Below are 17750 nucleotides of genomic sequence, written 5' to 3' on the forward strand. Positions count from 1 at the left end.
CCCCTTCCCTCAACGACTATCAGTCCCACCTGTGACCGGGACTGTGGTTCTCGTATTGGACTGTTCAGTCACCTAAAGACTCATGTTAAGAGTGGAAGAAAGTCTTCCTCGATTCTGAGGGGCTGCCTCTGATGATGATGGTGTGGTCATTTCCTGCAATTACAGGTTGATCAGTGGTTGAAACAGATCAATGGGTTTCTCAGAAAGAAATCATTCCATCCTCTGCATTTGACATCTTAGGGATCTTTTTAAAGTGATGGGTTTGAATGATCGCTATGTTAAAGACTTGTCAGATTTATGAGGGGGCAGGGCCACGATCCTTTGTAAATTTTGATGGATAATTCTATAGCCAAGAGCTACAGATTGCACATTTATACTTGGCAGCCTGCACTCAGCTCTGAAGCCATCAGGGATACAAGCCTAATCAGAAGTTTCTGTTAAAGTGAGTAGTCATGCAAGAATTAAACAGTCGTGTTTTGCAGGTCAATCATGTTGAGGTTAATGCAGGAGTTGTGTCTCTATTGTTGTTATCTCCTCAAAATATGAAAAAAGAGGGAGACAACATAGATGTATTTTTATGGATTTTGAATCATTAGTGAACCACTATAGATGGAACAATTAATTTTGGTCAGAATGATTTACATCATCACTTTGCCATAAAGCGCACATGTGGAAGTTGCGCAATTAAAAAAAAAATTCCCTCACTTTTTCTTGCACGGTGGTGAGCACTTTTTCATTATATTTTCTCGGAGTCACAAAGCTGTATGAAGTCGGAATAATGTATTACATAAAGGTGTTACACAGAGACAGCAGAAACCTTAAAATAAACCAGGTTCTCCACCCAATTCTCAGCTTTATGGAGTCTCAGGGACTTCAAAACATACAGTCCCATCAAAAATATATAGCATTTTGGTTGAGAATAATTGAAAATGTCTTACGTTTCCCAAAATATTTTTTTGCCATTATCTGTTTTTCTTAAGTAGCTGATGCTTTTCCAGCAATTAGGTCAGAGGGCCCCTTAAAATGTCCATGTGCAGGGAGTTCCACAAAAAAACTCTGGAAAATGTTTCATGCCTGACAATATTGAAAGTAACTGCAAGAATCTTTACCATTTGCCACTAGGGCTGCAGACTATTTGCTGGATGTTTGATGACACAACTAATAACTGAACATACTTTTGTATGAAGTATACACACTTTATCCTTTTATTAAACAATTTTCTACAAACATTATATAAACAAAGCAAACCACAAATGTGCAGTTTGTGATAAAATATGCTTCCGATAGTAACTTTGTAACTTCATTACACAGACAGAACAGTTTAGAATTTTTTTTAAAAAATGCAGCTTGAAGCGATAATTTTAAAAAAACTACACAAGTGGCACACCTCACTTAAAATATGTGGCATTCACCAGAACTTCTGGGAATTGGTTTTGTTATTTTTTGCTGTTTGAAAACTTACATTTGGAAGTCCCTACATCCCATCAGAGGTATAGGATACCTGATGTACCCAAACATTCAGCTGAGACACCCAAACTTTGAGCAGTTACAAAAGTCTTAAGTCATGAATTGATACAATAATTCCATTTGAAATATTTAAAAAATGTAGCACAATGCAAATTACCTAGCTAAAAAGCAGCAAAATGGAGTGACCAGAAAATAAATAATAGAACAAAAAGTATCTTTACATTCGTCTCATTTTCAGTATAACTGACCAGGTGACTCCAGGCAGTTCTTCAGCTCCCTGAGTTGGAATATCAATACCGCTGAAAGGTTTGCAGATATTTTTTAAAAGGCCACATGATCTTGAAGATATCGGACAATTTCTACAAAAACTTTCGTCAAAACTTGGGAAAATTCAGCGTCAAAGCTTAGTTTGTACAGCTTGCGGTTTTCTCATTTTTGTCACAACCTCATCTCTGCTTCAGTAGCCATCAGCAATAAGGCCCGTTAAAAGTTGCAGCTTAGTTGCACCCCTAATATTAGGCAGAGATCTTGTGCATTTGGATTGTCTTCAGATTCCCTTTTCTTCAGATGCCATGTTTAAATGCAAGGGAAAGGAAGCCATTTTACAAAATGTACCCCAAAGGCACATGTCCATTCAAAAATAATTTCCAAAATGGGAACTACTTCCCTCCTCTAATCTGTTGCCCCCATAAATTATTGGTTATTACAATAAAGACATTCCCTTTATGACTTTTGACTCTTCAACCAACCTATTACATATACAAAAGTCTTTACCGTTATGGCACCAGATATGGCTGGTCAATTTCTAATTGAGCCTTACTTTGCGACTAATAGCTTTAAATATTATCATTGTGTTCTTGATACTCAGTTGACTCTATTCAAACCTGAATTTATGTTTATGCTGGTAAACTGCTTAATAAATACAACCTCTAATAAGGAGTAGGTTCTGGAGTGTAATATTTTTGTACCCTAATCCCATGATTTTCTCAATGTGATGTTAGTGAATAGTGACATTAGTGACTAGCAAATGTACAGTCATGCCAGGACTTAAAATGGTTTCATTTTGTTTCCACCCTTCCCTTCTTAAATCTGAATGGTGCAAACACCATTCCCCAATTAATAGGCTGGGTGGCCTCCTCCTCTTCATTTTTGCTTTTAGGAAATATCAGTCCAGCGAATGTGACCAAGCAATTTTAACTATAGAGGGCATCACTGCCTAGACCAATCTTGCTCTTATCTGATATCTGTGTGTGTACACTTTCTAGTAAAATCAATGAATCGTGATGAATGAGAATCATGGCTCTTTTTCTTTCTCTACCGAGTACAGGCTTGGCCAGGGGGGAGGAGAGAATCCCAGTATGCTCTGGAAATCAACAAACACAGCACAGTCCAGGTATCAGACCTGGGATCTTTTGTTCTGTAAGACACCAAATAGTGCATTCATCCACTCGGCCATTGGGGGAAGTTTGATATAATTATTTTTAGAAATGTTATACTGATGGGCAGCTACAATGTTAGAGCATTAAACTTTCAATAGACGAAGTCCCTCTTGAGGTACCACAATAGGTTTCACGTGAGCTGCTTTTTCAGTAATCTGAGTGAGGTGATTAGTGGGGCAGGAAACCTACCTAGAAGGAAGAGGAAAAACATGATCCCACATTCTGTGTGCTTTCCACTGTATTACCCGAGAAGCAGCATTGACCAAGCATAGAAATATTTCTGGACTGGAATGTCCAAGGTTGAATAGAGGGAAGGGCAGAAAATATTAGTACACTACAAAGAGAGACTTAATTTGTGTAGACTTGTTTCATACATTTTAAATCCAATTTCTATGCCCAAAAGACAAAATGGTTACAACAGAACAATATACAGTAAATACCAATGAATAATGGACTTTGATCATTACAACAGTACAAAAATATTTGTGTACATCCCAACAAAATTACTTCCAACTGCATCCATTTTTTGAATATTGCAACAATTTTATGTTAAATTTTGCCTAGATGACAAGAAATTCTAAATTACTCTCATTAGGAATCATGATACACAGTTGAAATTGAAGAGAGGTACAGGTTAACTTGAACCCATCTAGCATCAAACTATTTCCAACACTGGACCTCTCTAATGCTCAGTGGATAATTCTTGCTTTCACATTGGAAGTGAAGTTGGTTCTTGTACAATTGCACTTGTCCAGTGTGGGAAGTGACAAGATCAAGGAAATGGGATTTCCACAGACAAAATGATAGACCCTGAAAGAAACCTACATGAAAGCCTTGCAATGGAGCATGGAAATAATTTGCAACAAGTGGAATGGAGGATGAAAGACCAAGGGGAAATGATAGTTGGGACAAGGAATGCAGCTGACCCAAGAAGTCAGTCAAATACTGATTATTACTCAATCTCATTTTTTCCAGTGTCTTTTGTTTGTGTGTCTCACAGGAATATAAAATAGTAAATCAGAGGAGAAAAACAAATATCCCCATAGTCAAGGTGAACATTCTTCTTTACATCAGTACAACATTAAATACCTTTAAGTTATGTATAAGACTGTTTTTTTCAGACTTATTAATCAGGAAAAACATTTTTTCAGGATATTTAACAGAGTTGGAAATAGGTTTACGATTTTTGACTTCCTTGTATTGTATTTTTGGAATAAGGTTGCCTAACTCTTATACATACTACGCCAACTTTTACTTCTATAACCAGGATAGTGTTACTGGCCAACTAGGTACATGCCACATTATAATGCAATTTAAATCTTTGATTATATAAACAACACATTAAAGCATAAGTAATTATTAGAAGTTTTTTAAGCCAAGATTTACTGAATTATTCACATTTCACATTTTACAGTAGGGAATTAATTGTAGTAATAATTACAAGTTTTGATCTTTGAATAGCTCCATGGCATCTAATTATATATATATATATATGAAAATCATTGTAAACACCTCAGGTGTTCTTTATATATGGCCGTATTCCCACTGCAAAATACCTAAACCCAGTTTGCAGCATACATTTAAAATGAACAGTCTGGGAAATAGAAGTACGGTGGTAATAGGAGACAATGCCTTTGTTGTCTCTCAAAACCTTTGGAATTGAGCAAATCTAACTTAAGGGAATTAAAAACTGAGTGATTAAGGACAGTAAATTGGGCTTCAAATGGGCATTATGTACCCATGGTGCAAGTTCTGTAGACCAAGGTTTTGGTCTTAGGCCTGCCATCTGGAGGAGATGCCAAGTGGAACCAGACAATTCTCTACAGGAAGGAAAAGCCAGCCCAAGCAGTAGCTACGTCAAGAGCACTGTTGGTTGAGGCCTGGGAACAAGTTGTTTGTCCAGTCTCCTGACTAGAATATGGTCGACACATCACACCCCTAAAAGTAGTAAACCTCAATGATGGGACAGAGAATTAATGCAGGTTGACCTCAAATACAACATTCTTGCACAGTCAGACCCATCCTGTAATCTTGCAACATTTCTGTAGCATTTTGATAAGACTACTTAAATAAACTAGCTTCATCCATTTAACTGGGTGAGAAAAAATTACCTATAAATAGAATCAATTTCCATTAGTCTTTTTGAACCCAATTTTGGATGGAGGTACATGATCCATCTAATTTATCACCTTATTTCAAATGAATACTCAAAAGTATTTGGGTGGGAACGTATTGGATAACAGCACACTTCACTGAGACAAACACATATGGGAAGGGGGGAAGAGAGTGAAGAAGCTGCCCCAACTCTTTCCTGTACCTTTCTCTACAGCTCACTTTGGATGATGATAATTATCCTTTGTGAGCCTGTTCATTTCATCTGAAATTTTAAACCTCAGTGTAAAGTGGTTTCACTATGTATTGGAAAATATGTACAAATCCATTTCAGATAAAGATCCCTTAAGGCCACCATTTTGCCACTGGTTGCAGCCAATAAACTAAATCGTTTTTTTTTCCATCTACCCTTCTAACTCTTCTGCCATCAAGGACGGGCATCTCAGTTGATAAAAATTGATCTAAACAATTTACTTTGCCAGGCAAGATCAGCTGCAACATTTCAAACAAATTTCTTCAGCGGGAGCTTGACCATATCCACCAGGTACTTGCAAGCAGGAGCAGCGGCATAGAACAGGAGAGTGACCAGCTTGCCATGCGTCACCGTCATCAATGTTTGATGTCCTGACGCCCAGATCCGATACCAGGAGCTGTAGAAAGGGTCAGATATCGCGGGACACAGCATGTTGTTCAGGTTAACTTCCGTGACCTTGAAAATAAAACAAATAGTCAAAACTACATTTGCGGGGAAATACCCACGGAGGGACTGTGGATCAGGTTGTGGGCTGCAAGCGAGAACAGAAAAACAGTTTAGTGAAACATTGTGTGTATGGGGGAGGGAGGAGAAAAGACTCCTGTGTTACATCCTTAAGCTGAGTTATTCTTAACAATATCGTGTGCAAATAACTTGCACAGTAGCAGCTTTCTGCTTGAAGGATTTCTTCATGGTCAACAGTTTTGACTGGGGCACTTACAGGAGCAGCAAGTCTAGGGAGTGTAGCTTCTGTTTACAGAATTCTTCCTCTATATCTGGAATATGTAATATATGAATGATGTTTTTTTTAAAATGATAGCCTTTTTTCTTTACTCTCCTGTCAACTTGGGAGTGTTTATTTTACAGCTAGGATATGATGTCCTTAGTTTGATGTATTGGGGTCTATGGACTACAGTGAAGTGAGTAAACCATTGTCCTATGGGGCAGGAGGAGAGACCCTGTCGAAAAAGATGGGAGAGAGCTTGTTGAGTGGGGCAGAAAACGAGTTAGAGTGAGATAAGCACTGTTGATGGGGTGGTGGGCAGGAGAGAGAGCGCGAGCCTGTTTCGGAGGAAGGGAAGAGAAGGAGACCCTGTGTTGAGAGGGAGAGATCCTATTCTAGGAGGAGACCCCCTGTTGAGATGAGTGCAGAGAAAAAAATCTGGATCATTTTTTTCAGCTGGCAGCACAAACATCAGTATTACCAATACTACAGTAATATTAATTGTGTGTCCCGTCACTCCAATGACTCCAGTTACAGAGACGGAATGTCCTGTGTACTCAGTTGGCTCTATTGACTTCAAAAGGGTCAAGCACTTTAGATTGAGCTGGGAGCTAGAACACCTTGATTCAGGAAACTTTTTGACAAGCTGGAGGTGCATCAATACCCACGGGGAATTTTTTTTCCTTCCTCTTTAGTGTCTGCCATGGGTCATTTAGTACCACCCTCACATCGGAGTCCGGAAGTTGAGGGTTCATGCCCCACTCCAGAGACTCGAGAACATAAGTGCTGAGGGAGTGCTGCACTGTTGGAGATGCCGTCTTTTAGATGAGACCTTAGGACAGATGGGACCTCAGTTTCTCAGGTGGACTAAAAGATCCCATGGCACTATTTCGAAGAAGAGCAGGGGAGTTATCCCCAGTGTCCTGGCCAATATTGATCAGTCAACCAACATCACTAAAACAAATTATCTGGTCATTATCTCATTGCTGTTTGAGAGAGCTTGCTGTGCACAAATTGGCTGCTGCGTTTCCTACACTTCAAAAGTAATTGTGTGGCTATAAAGTGCTTTGGAACATCAGAGGTCATGAAAGGCGCTATATAAATGCAAGTCTTTTTCTTTATTTATTTAATGCTCTTTGCTATTTCTGTAAATCGACAGCACATTAATAGTTTTCCGCACTCAATTTTCCAGACTAAGACACAGGGACATTAAGTATCAGCCTTGTTTTCGGTGATAGCATTCTCACTTGTGGGCTAAAGTCCAACTCCAGGGATCTAAGCACGGAATCTAGGCTAACACTAGAGTGCAGTACTGAGGGAGGGCTACACTGTCAGAGGTGGCATTTTTCAGATGGGTTGCTAAACCATCGTTGGACGATTTGCCCTCAGATGAACTTAAAGATCTCAACACTTTTCCAAGAAGAGCAGGGGAGTTCTCCCAGTGTCCTGGCCAACATTTATCCCTCAACCAACACCATTCAAAACAGATTATCTGGTCATTCATTTCAGTGCTGTTTGTGGGTGTTTGGTGTGTGCATATTGGCTGCCATCATCATCATCTTAGGCAGTCCCTCAGAATCGAGGATGACTTGCTTCCACTTTTAGAATGAGTCCTTAGGTGGCTGAACAGTCCAATACCAGAGCCACAGTCCCTGCCACAGGGGGGACAGACAGTCGTTGAGGGTAAGGGAAGGTGGGACAGGTTTGCTGCACGTTCTTTCCGCTGCCTGCGCTTGTTTTCTGCATGCACTCGGCGAGGAGACTCGAGGCGCTCAGCACCCTTCCGGATGTACTTCCTCCAATTCGAGCGGTCTTTGGCAAGTTATCCGTGGGGATGTTGCACTTTATCAGGGAAGCTTTGAGGGTGTCCCTGTAAAAATTCCTCTGTCCACCTTTGGCTCGTTTGCCATGAAGGAGTTCCGAGTAGAGCGCTTGCTTTGGGAGTCTCGTGTCTGGCCTGTGGACAATGTGGCCTGCCCAGCAGAGCTGATCAAGTGTGGTCAATGCTTCAATGCTGGGGATGTTGGCCTGGTCAAGGACGCTAATGTTTGTGCGTCTGTCCTCCCAGGGGATTTGTAGGATATTGCGGCGGCATCGTTGGTGGTATTTCTCCAGCGATTCGATGTGTCTACCATACATGGTCCATGTCTTCGAGTCCTGTAGACCATGAGCTTGGTGGTAGATTTGAGGGCCTGGTCCTCGAACACTCTTTTCCTCAGGTGGCCGAAGGCTGTGCTGGTGCACTGGAGGCGGTGTTGAATCTCCTCATCAATGTCTGCTTTTGTTGTTAAGAGGCTCCCGAGGTATGGGAAATGGGCCACGTTGTCCAGGGCCGCGCCGTGGATCTTGATGACTGGGGGGCAATGCTGTGCGGCAAGGACAGGCTGGTAGAGGAACTTTGTCTTACGGATGTTTAGAGTAAGGCCCATGCTTTCATACACCTCAGTAAATACGTCGACTATGTCCTGGAGTTCAGCCTCTGAATGTGCGCAAACGCAGGCGCCGACGACAGAGGTTAGGGTGGTCTTGGACCTGGCCTGGAGACGGCAAAGGTTGAACAGCTTCCCACTGGTTCTGTAGTTTAGTTCCACTCCAGCGGGGAGCTTGTTGACTGTGAGGTGGAGTGTGGCAGCAAGGCCTTAATATAACAGTGACTACACTTCAAAAGTACTTAATTGGTAGTAAATGGTTTGGGACATCCCATGGTCATGAAAAGCACTATATAAATGCAAGTCTTTGTTAAATTAAGGCCTACTCAAAATAGGTTTACAAATCATTTATTTTTAAGAAAACAAAAATATGGATATAGTTACTGCCCTGACAACAGAATCCCCACCAAACGTTCTATTCCGTGCAGATGGCTATGCTTACTCTCGATGCCAACAGAAACCACAATTCAAGAATATCCAATCAATGTCGATGAATTTAAATAAAATATCATACAATGAAAAATAGCCACAGCTGAAATGCACACTTAATTTTCCTTACACCATGGCAATGACACTACAAGAACCATGTACATAGCGCCTTATACCTAGTAAAAAGGTCCCAAGGTGCTTCACAACCATAATCAGGAAAAAAGACCAAGCAAAAGAAGGAGATATTAAGACAGGTGAAGTGACAAAGCTTGGTCAAATAGGTGGGTTTTAAGGAGGAGAGTAGGATGGAGAGCCGAGGAGAATTTCAGAGGCTGGTGCCCAGATGGCTGAAGGTTCAGCCACCAATGGTAGGGTGAAGTCATGCACAAAAGGCTAAGTTCAGAGAAATGGAGCTGGGGTTGCAAAGCTGGAGGAGGCTACGGAGATAAGGAGGGGCGAGGCCATGAAGGAATTTAAAGAAAAGCATGAGGATTTTAAAGTGGAGGTATTGGGGTCCTGGTTCCTGGAAACGTCGTCGGTCAGTATCGACGAGGGCGATAGATTAATGGGACCTGGTGCGGAATTGGATATAGGCAGCAGAGTTTTGATGAGCTGAAATTTACAGAGTATGGAGGATGGGAGGCTGGTCAGGAAAATTGGAATAGTTGAGTCTGTTGGACAAAGGCATCATCATCATCATCATAGGCAGTCCCTCGGAATCGAGGAAGACTTGCTTTCACTCTTAACATGAGTTCTTAGGTGGCTGTACAGTCCAATACGAATTTCTGTCACAGCTGGGGCAGATAGTCGTTGAGGGACGGGGTGGGTGGGACTGGTTTGCCACACGCTCTTTCCGCTGCCTGCGCTTGCTTTCTGCATGCTCTCGGCGACGAGACTCGAAGTGCTCAGCGCCCTCCCGGATACGCTTCTTCCACTTGGGGCATTCTTTGCCCAGGGTCTCCCAGGTGTCAGTGGGGATGTTGCACTTTATCAGGGAGGCTTTCAGGGTGACGTTTCCACTGCCCATCTTTGGCTCGTTTGCCGAGTAGAGCGCTTGCTTTGGGAGTCTCGTGTCTGGCATGCGAACTATGCGGCCTGCCCAGTGGAGCTGATCAAGTGTGATCAGTGCTTCAATACTGGGGATGTTGGCCTGGTCGAGGACGCTAATGTTGATGCATCTGTCCTCCCAGGGGATTTGTAGGATCTTGCGGAGACATCGTTGGTGGTACTTCTCCAGCAACTTGAGGTGTCTACTGTACATGGACGATGCCTGCGCACATAGAGAGGCTGAACTCCAGGACATAGTCGACGTATTTACTGAGGCGCACGAAAGCATGGGCCTTAAGCTAAACATCAGCAAGACACAGGTCCTCCAGCAGTCTGTCCTTAATGCACAGCACTGTCCCCCAGTCATCGAGATCCACGGCACGGCCCTGGACAACATGGACCACTTCCCATATCTCGGGAGCCTCCTATCAACAAGAGCAGGCATTGACGACGAGATCCAACACCGCCTCCAGTGCAGCCTTCGGCCACCTGAGGAAAAGTATGTTTGAAGACCAGGCCCTCAAAATTGCCACCAAGTTCATGGTCTACAGGGCTATAGTAACACCTGCCCTCCTGTATAGCTCAGAAACAAAAGGCATGGAGGAGGGTTTCAGAGTCAACTAGGCTGATGCGGCGGCAGAGGCGGCCGATGTATGGAGGTGAACTAGGAGGTCTTATGATTGAAAGACAGAAGCTCAGCTTAAGGTTGAATAAGATGCTGAGATTGTCAAAAGTATAGTTCGGCCCGAGACAATAATTGGGGAGGGAAATGGAATCAGTGGTAAGAGTACGAAGACAATGGCTTCAGTCTTCCCAGTGTTTAACTGGAGGAAACTGCAACTCATCCACAACTTGATGCTCATAATGTGACCAATATATGCTCACATCCATAATCTACAGTGGTGCAGATATCATAGAATTTGACAGCACAGAAACAAGCCATTAGGCCCAAGTCTATGCTGGTGTTTATGCTCCTCACGAGCCTCCTCCAAATTGCTTCATCTCACCCTATCCTTCTCCTTTCTCCCTCATGTACTTATCCAGTTTCCCCTTAAATGCATCTGTGCTTTTCGCCTCAACTACTCCATATTCAAGTTCCAAATTCAGTCTCTGGGTAAAGAAGTTTCTCCTGAATTTCTTAATGGATTTATTAGTAACTATATATTGTATTTATGGCCCCTAATCTTGGACTCACCCACAAGCCGAAATATCTACCCAATCAAACCCTGTCATAATTTTAATGACCTCTATCAGGTCACCTCTCAGCCTTCTTTCTGAAAAAGAGTATTAGCTTCTCCAGTTTTACCTGATAGTTGTACCCTCTTGGTTCTGATAGTGCAAAAAAAGCTTTGCATGGATGCTTTCTCCAGTGCTCCTATATAGTTTTTTGTATATGGAGACCAGAACTGTGCACAGCACCCCAAGTGTGGTCTAACCAAGATTCTGTACAAGTTCAAAATAACTTCTCTGCTTTTGAATTCTATTCCTCTAGAAATGAACCCATGGTTTGTTTGCATTCTTATGGCTTTGTTAACCTGTGTTGCTACTTTAACGAATTTGTTAGCGAGTACTCCGAGATCCCATTGCGCCTTTAGTCATTTAGATTCTTAATTTACAAGGAAAATGTGGCCTCCTTATTCCTCCTACTAAAATGCAATACCTCACATTTATCTATATTGAAATTCATTTTGTCATTTACACATCCATTCTGCAAGTTTATTAATGCCGCCTTGTATTTTGTCACAGTCTTCCTGAGTATTAACTATACCCTCAAATTGGCATAATACTCAAATTTTAATATTGTACTTCAGATTCCAGAGTCCAAATAATTTATGTAAATGGTAAACAAAAGTGGTCCCTGCACCGATCTCTGTGGACGACCACTTCCTACCTTCTGCCAGTCTGAATAACTACCTTTAACCTCTACTCTCCATTTTCTGTTTTGTAGCTAGTTTGTTATCCATTCTGCTACTTGTACCCTGACTCCATATGCTCTGATCTACCATGTGATACCTTATCAAAGGCCTTTTGAAAGTCCATGTACATTACATCCACTGCATTACCCACGTCTACTCTTTCTATTATTGAATTCTTTGAAGAAGTAAGGTTGGTCAAGCGTGACCTTCCTTTTTGAAATCCATGCTGACTATTCTTTACTATATTTTCAGTTTCTATATGTTCTCTAGGTCATTCCTACCACCGATGTTCTGCTAACTGATCTACAGTTCCTGCATTTGTTCCATCTCCCTTTTTGAACATTCCTGTTACCATTTGTGTCTGACCCTCCATTCATATCCTATTTGGCTGTGGGATGTTGACTAACCTAGGGTTCATTGTCCATTTTTTCTTGTTCTTATACTCCAGCAAAAGACGACAAGATAATTGTATTGGCACAGAGTTAATCTAGCATCCATCCCACAAGTGAATGGGTCCAACCAGAATAGAACTTGGTCTTAAAGGGTTTTATCCTCATCTTCTTGTGTGGAAATACCTGAACTCCATATGAAATCAGGAGTTCCCTTTGGAGAATCACAGTTGCAGACTTGCAGCCCACCATGCTATAGTGCAATACATTACAACATTAAGTGGCCTTTGCACAAAATATTGATTGGGATTGTGGCTCTTAACATGAAGTTGGTGAGTATCATTGCTATATGGCCTTGCACCTACTCGGTCAGAAATAGTTCCATGCTCTTTAGACTGTTTTCAGTGCTAGTACTTAATTTCTGCTGCTATTATTCCAGCTGGCATTTAGAAGCCTTAAAAATATAAAGATGCTACTAATTTACAGTGAATCATAGCTAAAAGCTGGTGCATTAATGAGTTATGTTGAGTGAACCTAGATTCACATTTATTGAGATGCTCCAGAACAGAATGAAACCACTGATTTGGGTTTTCAGACATGCATCATACATACAAATATATCTCTCTATACTTAATTTGCTGTATATAACAACAGATCAGTGAGTGCATGCACTACAAATGTAGATGTGGTCCTAAGCTGACTTTGTGACAGAATGTTTACAAGTAGCACTACACAAGTAGAGAGAAAAGCTCCATGACAGCGAGGGATTGTGCACATCTTGTACGCTTTTAACTTTGTAGGCTTCCTTTTCATAATGGCAGGCAGTGACTAGTGGGGTGCCGCTGGGACCCCAGCTATTTACAATATACATTAATGATTTGGATGAAGGAATTGAGTGTAATATCTCCAAGTTTGCAGATGACACTAAACTGGGTGGCGGTGTGAGCTGTGAAGAGGCTCTAAGAGGCTGCAGGGTGACTTGGACAGGTTAGGTGAGTGGGTAAATGCATGGCAGATGCAGTATAATGTGGATAAATGTGAGGTTATCCACTTTGAGGGCAAAACCACGAAGGCAGAATATTATCTGAATGGTGGCAGATTAGGAAAAGGGGAAGTGCAATGAGACCTGGGTGTCATGGTACATCAGTCATTGAAAGTTGGCATGCAGGTACAGCAGGCGGTGAAGGCGGCAAATGGCATGTTGGCCTTCATAGCTAGAGGTTTTGAGTATAGGAGCAGGGAGGTCTTACTGCAGTTGTACACGGCCTTGGTGAGGCCTCACCTGGAATATTGTGTTCAGTTTTGGTCTCCTAATCTGAGGAAGGACGTTCTTGCTATTGAGGGAGTGCAGCGAAGGTTCACCAGACTGATTCCCAGGATGGCTGGACTGAGCCTTTATTCACTGGAGTTTAGAAGGATGAGAGGGGATCTCATAGAAACATAAAATTCTGACAGGACTGGACAGGTTAGATGCAGGAAGAATGTTCCCGATGTTGCGGAAGTCCAGAACCAGGGGACACAGTCTAAGGATAAGTGGTAAGCCAATTAGGACTGAGATAAGGAGAAACTTCTTCACTCAGAGAGTTGTTAACCTGTGGAATTCCCTTCCGCAGAGAGTTGTTGATGTCAATTTGATGGATATAGTCAAGAGGGAATTAGATATGGCCCTTATGGCTAAAGGGATCAAGGGGTATGGAGAGAAAGCAGGAAAGGGGTACTGAGGTGAATGATCAGCCATGATCTTATTGAATGGTGGTGCAGGCTCGAATGGCCTATTCCTGCACCTATTTTCTATGTTTCTATGTTTGCTGCCAACAGCACCTCTGAAGTCAGCAAGAAAGTAGCACAGTAAACAAAGTGAAGAGCACAACCAAAATAGCAGATAATGTGGCATGTGCCTCAGTACATGCCATCAGAGGCAATCATGCTTTTAGGCCACAGGGGCTGGGTGGCTCAGAAATGCTTAGAAGTAAACTATGGTCTAGTGATGCAGTTTTGCTTCTGTTGACCTGTTAGGACTTTCATTAGACTCTAGCAAAGCAAGAGTATCTCAGTTGGCTAGGTCACGTGCTCCAGGCCAACAAAATGGTAGCCAAATGGCAAAGGATACATGGAAGGCCAAGAACATCTGGGCAAAACACTGCACTGAAGAACCTCCAAGAAGCCAACACCAAGAAAGAGATTTGGCAACTAGCCAAAACCAGGGTGAAGCGGAAGAGACTGGTGCTGCCCCTCAGGTAGTATAGGACACAGACAGACACCAAAGGAACCCCTGGCTGTGCACTTCATACTGGACTGGTAGGGCAGAGGAGAGAGCAGAGCTGATTTGACACCAATAAAGATATATGTGAGCTATGTGGCATAATCATAAAACACATTTTATAATTATTACAAGGGAAAGTTTAAGATCAACATCATGCCACATAACATTTGCACAAAGGGTAATTTAAGAGCTGGAGCAAATTATTAAGAAGGGTGCTTGAGGCCAGGACTCATTCAGAAAAAAACTAAATGCATTCATGGGAATGAGGGTAATAACCGGGATAGGTGAGATCCAAAGGGCTAAAAGGCTTCTTTTATCCAAACCTATTTCGTGATCTTGCAGTCTCTTAAATCAATACATTCAATCTTTGCCCCAAGACATTCTTATTCCAGTTCCTATATTAATTTTGAATCTTCAATGTCTTCAGGGATATCTCTCCAGATTGTCAAGCAAAATTCATTTCAGTTTAGTGAACTACCTGCTCTCTACAACCTCTTATTTATTTCTCAGGCGCTCTCAGTGAAATATCATTAAGGAATTATGTTGGCTAAATTCACATTTGCTTTTAATTACTTTTAATTGGAATAGTTAAAGCTTGGCTCGATCGGTAGCATTCTTTTTCTGAGTCAAAAGGTTGTGGGTTTAAGACCCACTTTGGGACTTTAACAATAAATCTAGGCTGACACTTCAATGCAGAACTGAAGAAATGCTTCGGATGAGATGCTGGGCAAAGACGCCGTCTTACCTTTTCTGGTGAATTTTAAAGACTCCATGCCATTATCGTAAAAATAGTTACAACATGGCCATCATTCCTCCCTCAGACACCACCACCATTAACCGGACATTCATATCATTGCTGTTTGTGAGACCTTGCTCAGTGAAAGATGGCTGCCATATTTATCCATACAACAGTAACTTGGAAGTGATTCATTTTATGTGAGGTGCTTTAGAATATTTGACAATTGTGATAAAGTTCTATAAAAAAAGGCAGTTTCTTTCTTACTGGAAGATTGCCTGAAACACTTTATATTTCAGGCAGTTATTGCAATTTGCTGTGATTTTATAGATCGTTGCACTAATGGGCATCATGCAACCAAAATTTACATTCCATTTACCGTATTAATACAGTACATTGCCAATCTGGGCAAAAAAATATTTTAAAGTACTATAATGGTTGCAGGTGGAAACAATTCCGATTTTATTGTGTTTGATTCATTCAACAGTATCATTGATTTTTCACCTATTATCTGAAGTGTTAACTAGAATCAAAGTTATATGATGTACAGGAGTAGCTGGAAAATGCTACACAGCCTTCACAGTTTCAAAATGATTTAGCTCATCGGGGTTTGAGCTAAATATAAGATCACTAAATATTCAAGGAAGCAGGTGAACGACATTGAAATAAATAATTTAGGGGTCTAAAAAAGTCATGAAAGGGTCACCTCAAAACTCAGAAGATAGGGGGTGCAAAGTAATATTCTATTGTTTACTTCTGGTATTTGGTAAAGGAGAGAAGTTCACCAAGAAAACTGAGCATCTAAACAGGTGGCTGACAATCTGACGTGAAAAGAATGCCACTTTCATAAATAATGGAATATTTTTAGGACAGTAAGGACTGGTACAGGAGAAAAGGACTGCAACAAAACAAAGCAGGTGCTATAAACCTTGTGTGGAACATTCAGGTAGATAGAGAATTATTTAAATTAGATAGGTAGGGAGAAAATAGATCAAGAGATAGGAAAATCAGAACAGGAGTAGGCCATTTAGCCCCTCAAGCCAGTTTTGCCACTCATATCGCTTACTACCTTAGGTTAACAAAAATCAATCAGATTTAAAATTAACCATTGACCGAGCATCAACTGCCGTTTGCAAAAGAGTTCCATACTTCTACCATCTTTTATATATAGATGTGTTTCCTAACTTTGCTCCTGAAAGGTCTGGCTCTAATTTTTAGACTCTGCCCCCTAATCCTAAAATCCCCAACCAGCGGAAATAATTTCTCTATCTACCCGATCAGTTCCCATTAATATCTTGAAAACTTCAATCAAATCACCTCTTAACCTTCTAAATTCCAGGGAATACAACCATAGTTTGTATAATCTCTCCTCGTAATTTAACTTTTGGAGTCCGAGTATCTTTCTGGTAAACCTACGCTGCATTCCCTCCAAGGCCAATATATTCTTCCTAAGGTGTGGTGCCCAAAACTGAACACAATACTCCAAGTGTGGTCTCTTTGGACGTCCACTGTTTCTAGCTTTTCACTACTTAGAAAGTACTCTGATCTATCCTTTTTAAGTCAAAAATGGATGACCTCATACTTGCCTACATTGAAATCCATTTGCCACAGTTTTGAATATCGGAGAAATGCCAGCAACGATGTGTCCGCCAGATCCTACAAATCCCCTGGGAAGACAGGCACATCAACGTTAGCCTCCTAGACCAAGCCAATATCCCCAGCATTGAAGCACTGACCACACTTGATCAGCTCCACTGGGCAGGCCACATTGTTCGCATGCCAGACACGAGACTCCCAAAGCAAGCGCTCTACTCGGAACTCCTTCACGGCAAACGAGCCAAAGGTGGGCAGCGGAAACGTTACAAGGACACCCTCAAAGCCTCCCTGATAAAGTGCAACATCCCCACTGAAACCTGGGAGGCCCTGGCCAAAGACCGCCCGAAGTAGAGGAAGTGCATCCGGGAGGGCGCTGAGCTCCTCGAGTCTCGTCGCCGAGAGCATACAGAAATCAAGCGCAGGCTGCGGAAAGAGCGTGCAGCAAACCAGTCCCACCCACCCCTTCCCACAATGACTATATGTCTCACCTGTGACGGAGACTGTGGTTCTCTTATTGGACTGTACAGCCACCTAAGAACTCATGTTAAAAGTTGAAGCAAGTCTTCCTCGATTCTGAGGGACTGCTTATGATGATGATGATAATATCTCTTTGTAATTTTATGCTTCCATCTGCACTGCTTACAATAAGGTCTATCTTTGTGTCATCAACAAAGTTGGATATGTGGATCTCATTAATAAATACTGTGAATAATTGAGGCTCCACACACTGAGACACCACTAATCACATCCTGCCAATTAGAGTACCTACCCATTTTCCCTACTCTGTCCACTGCCACACAGCCAATTTCCTAACCAGGTCAATAATTTGCCTTCAATGCCATGGGCTTCAACTTTAGCCAACAGTCTCTTATTGGGACTTTATCAAACGCCTTCTGGAAGTCCAAATAAATAACATCTATAGACATTCCCCCATCCACTACTTTAGTCAC

General features: G+C 41.7%; 1 protein-coding gene across 1 annotated transcript in view; it reads right to left on the minus strand.

The window, feature by feature from the left end:
- Window positions 1–1197: 1197 nt before the first annotated feature.
- LOC139265618 (transmembrane protein 164) overlaps window positions 1198–17750 on the minus strand; it is a 163022-nt gene continuing 146469 nt past the window's right edge. Inside the window, exon 6 of the mRNA XM_070882773.1 lies at window positions 1198–5727. Coding sequence (XP_070738874.1) covers window positions 5521–5727 — 207 coding nt within the window. The 3' untranslated portion in view covers window positions 1198–5520. The remainder of the gene's footprint in view (window positions 5728–17750) is intronic.

This window comes from Pristiophorus japonicus, chromosome 6, assembly GCF_044704955.1.
Source record: "Pristiophorus japonicus isolate sPriJap1 chromosome 6, sPriJap1.hap1, whole genome shotgun sequence".
NCBI lineage: Eukaryota > Metazoa > Chordata > Chondrichthyes > Pristiophoridae > Pristiophorus > Pristiophorus japonicus.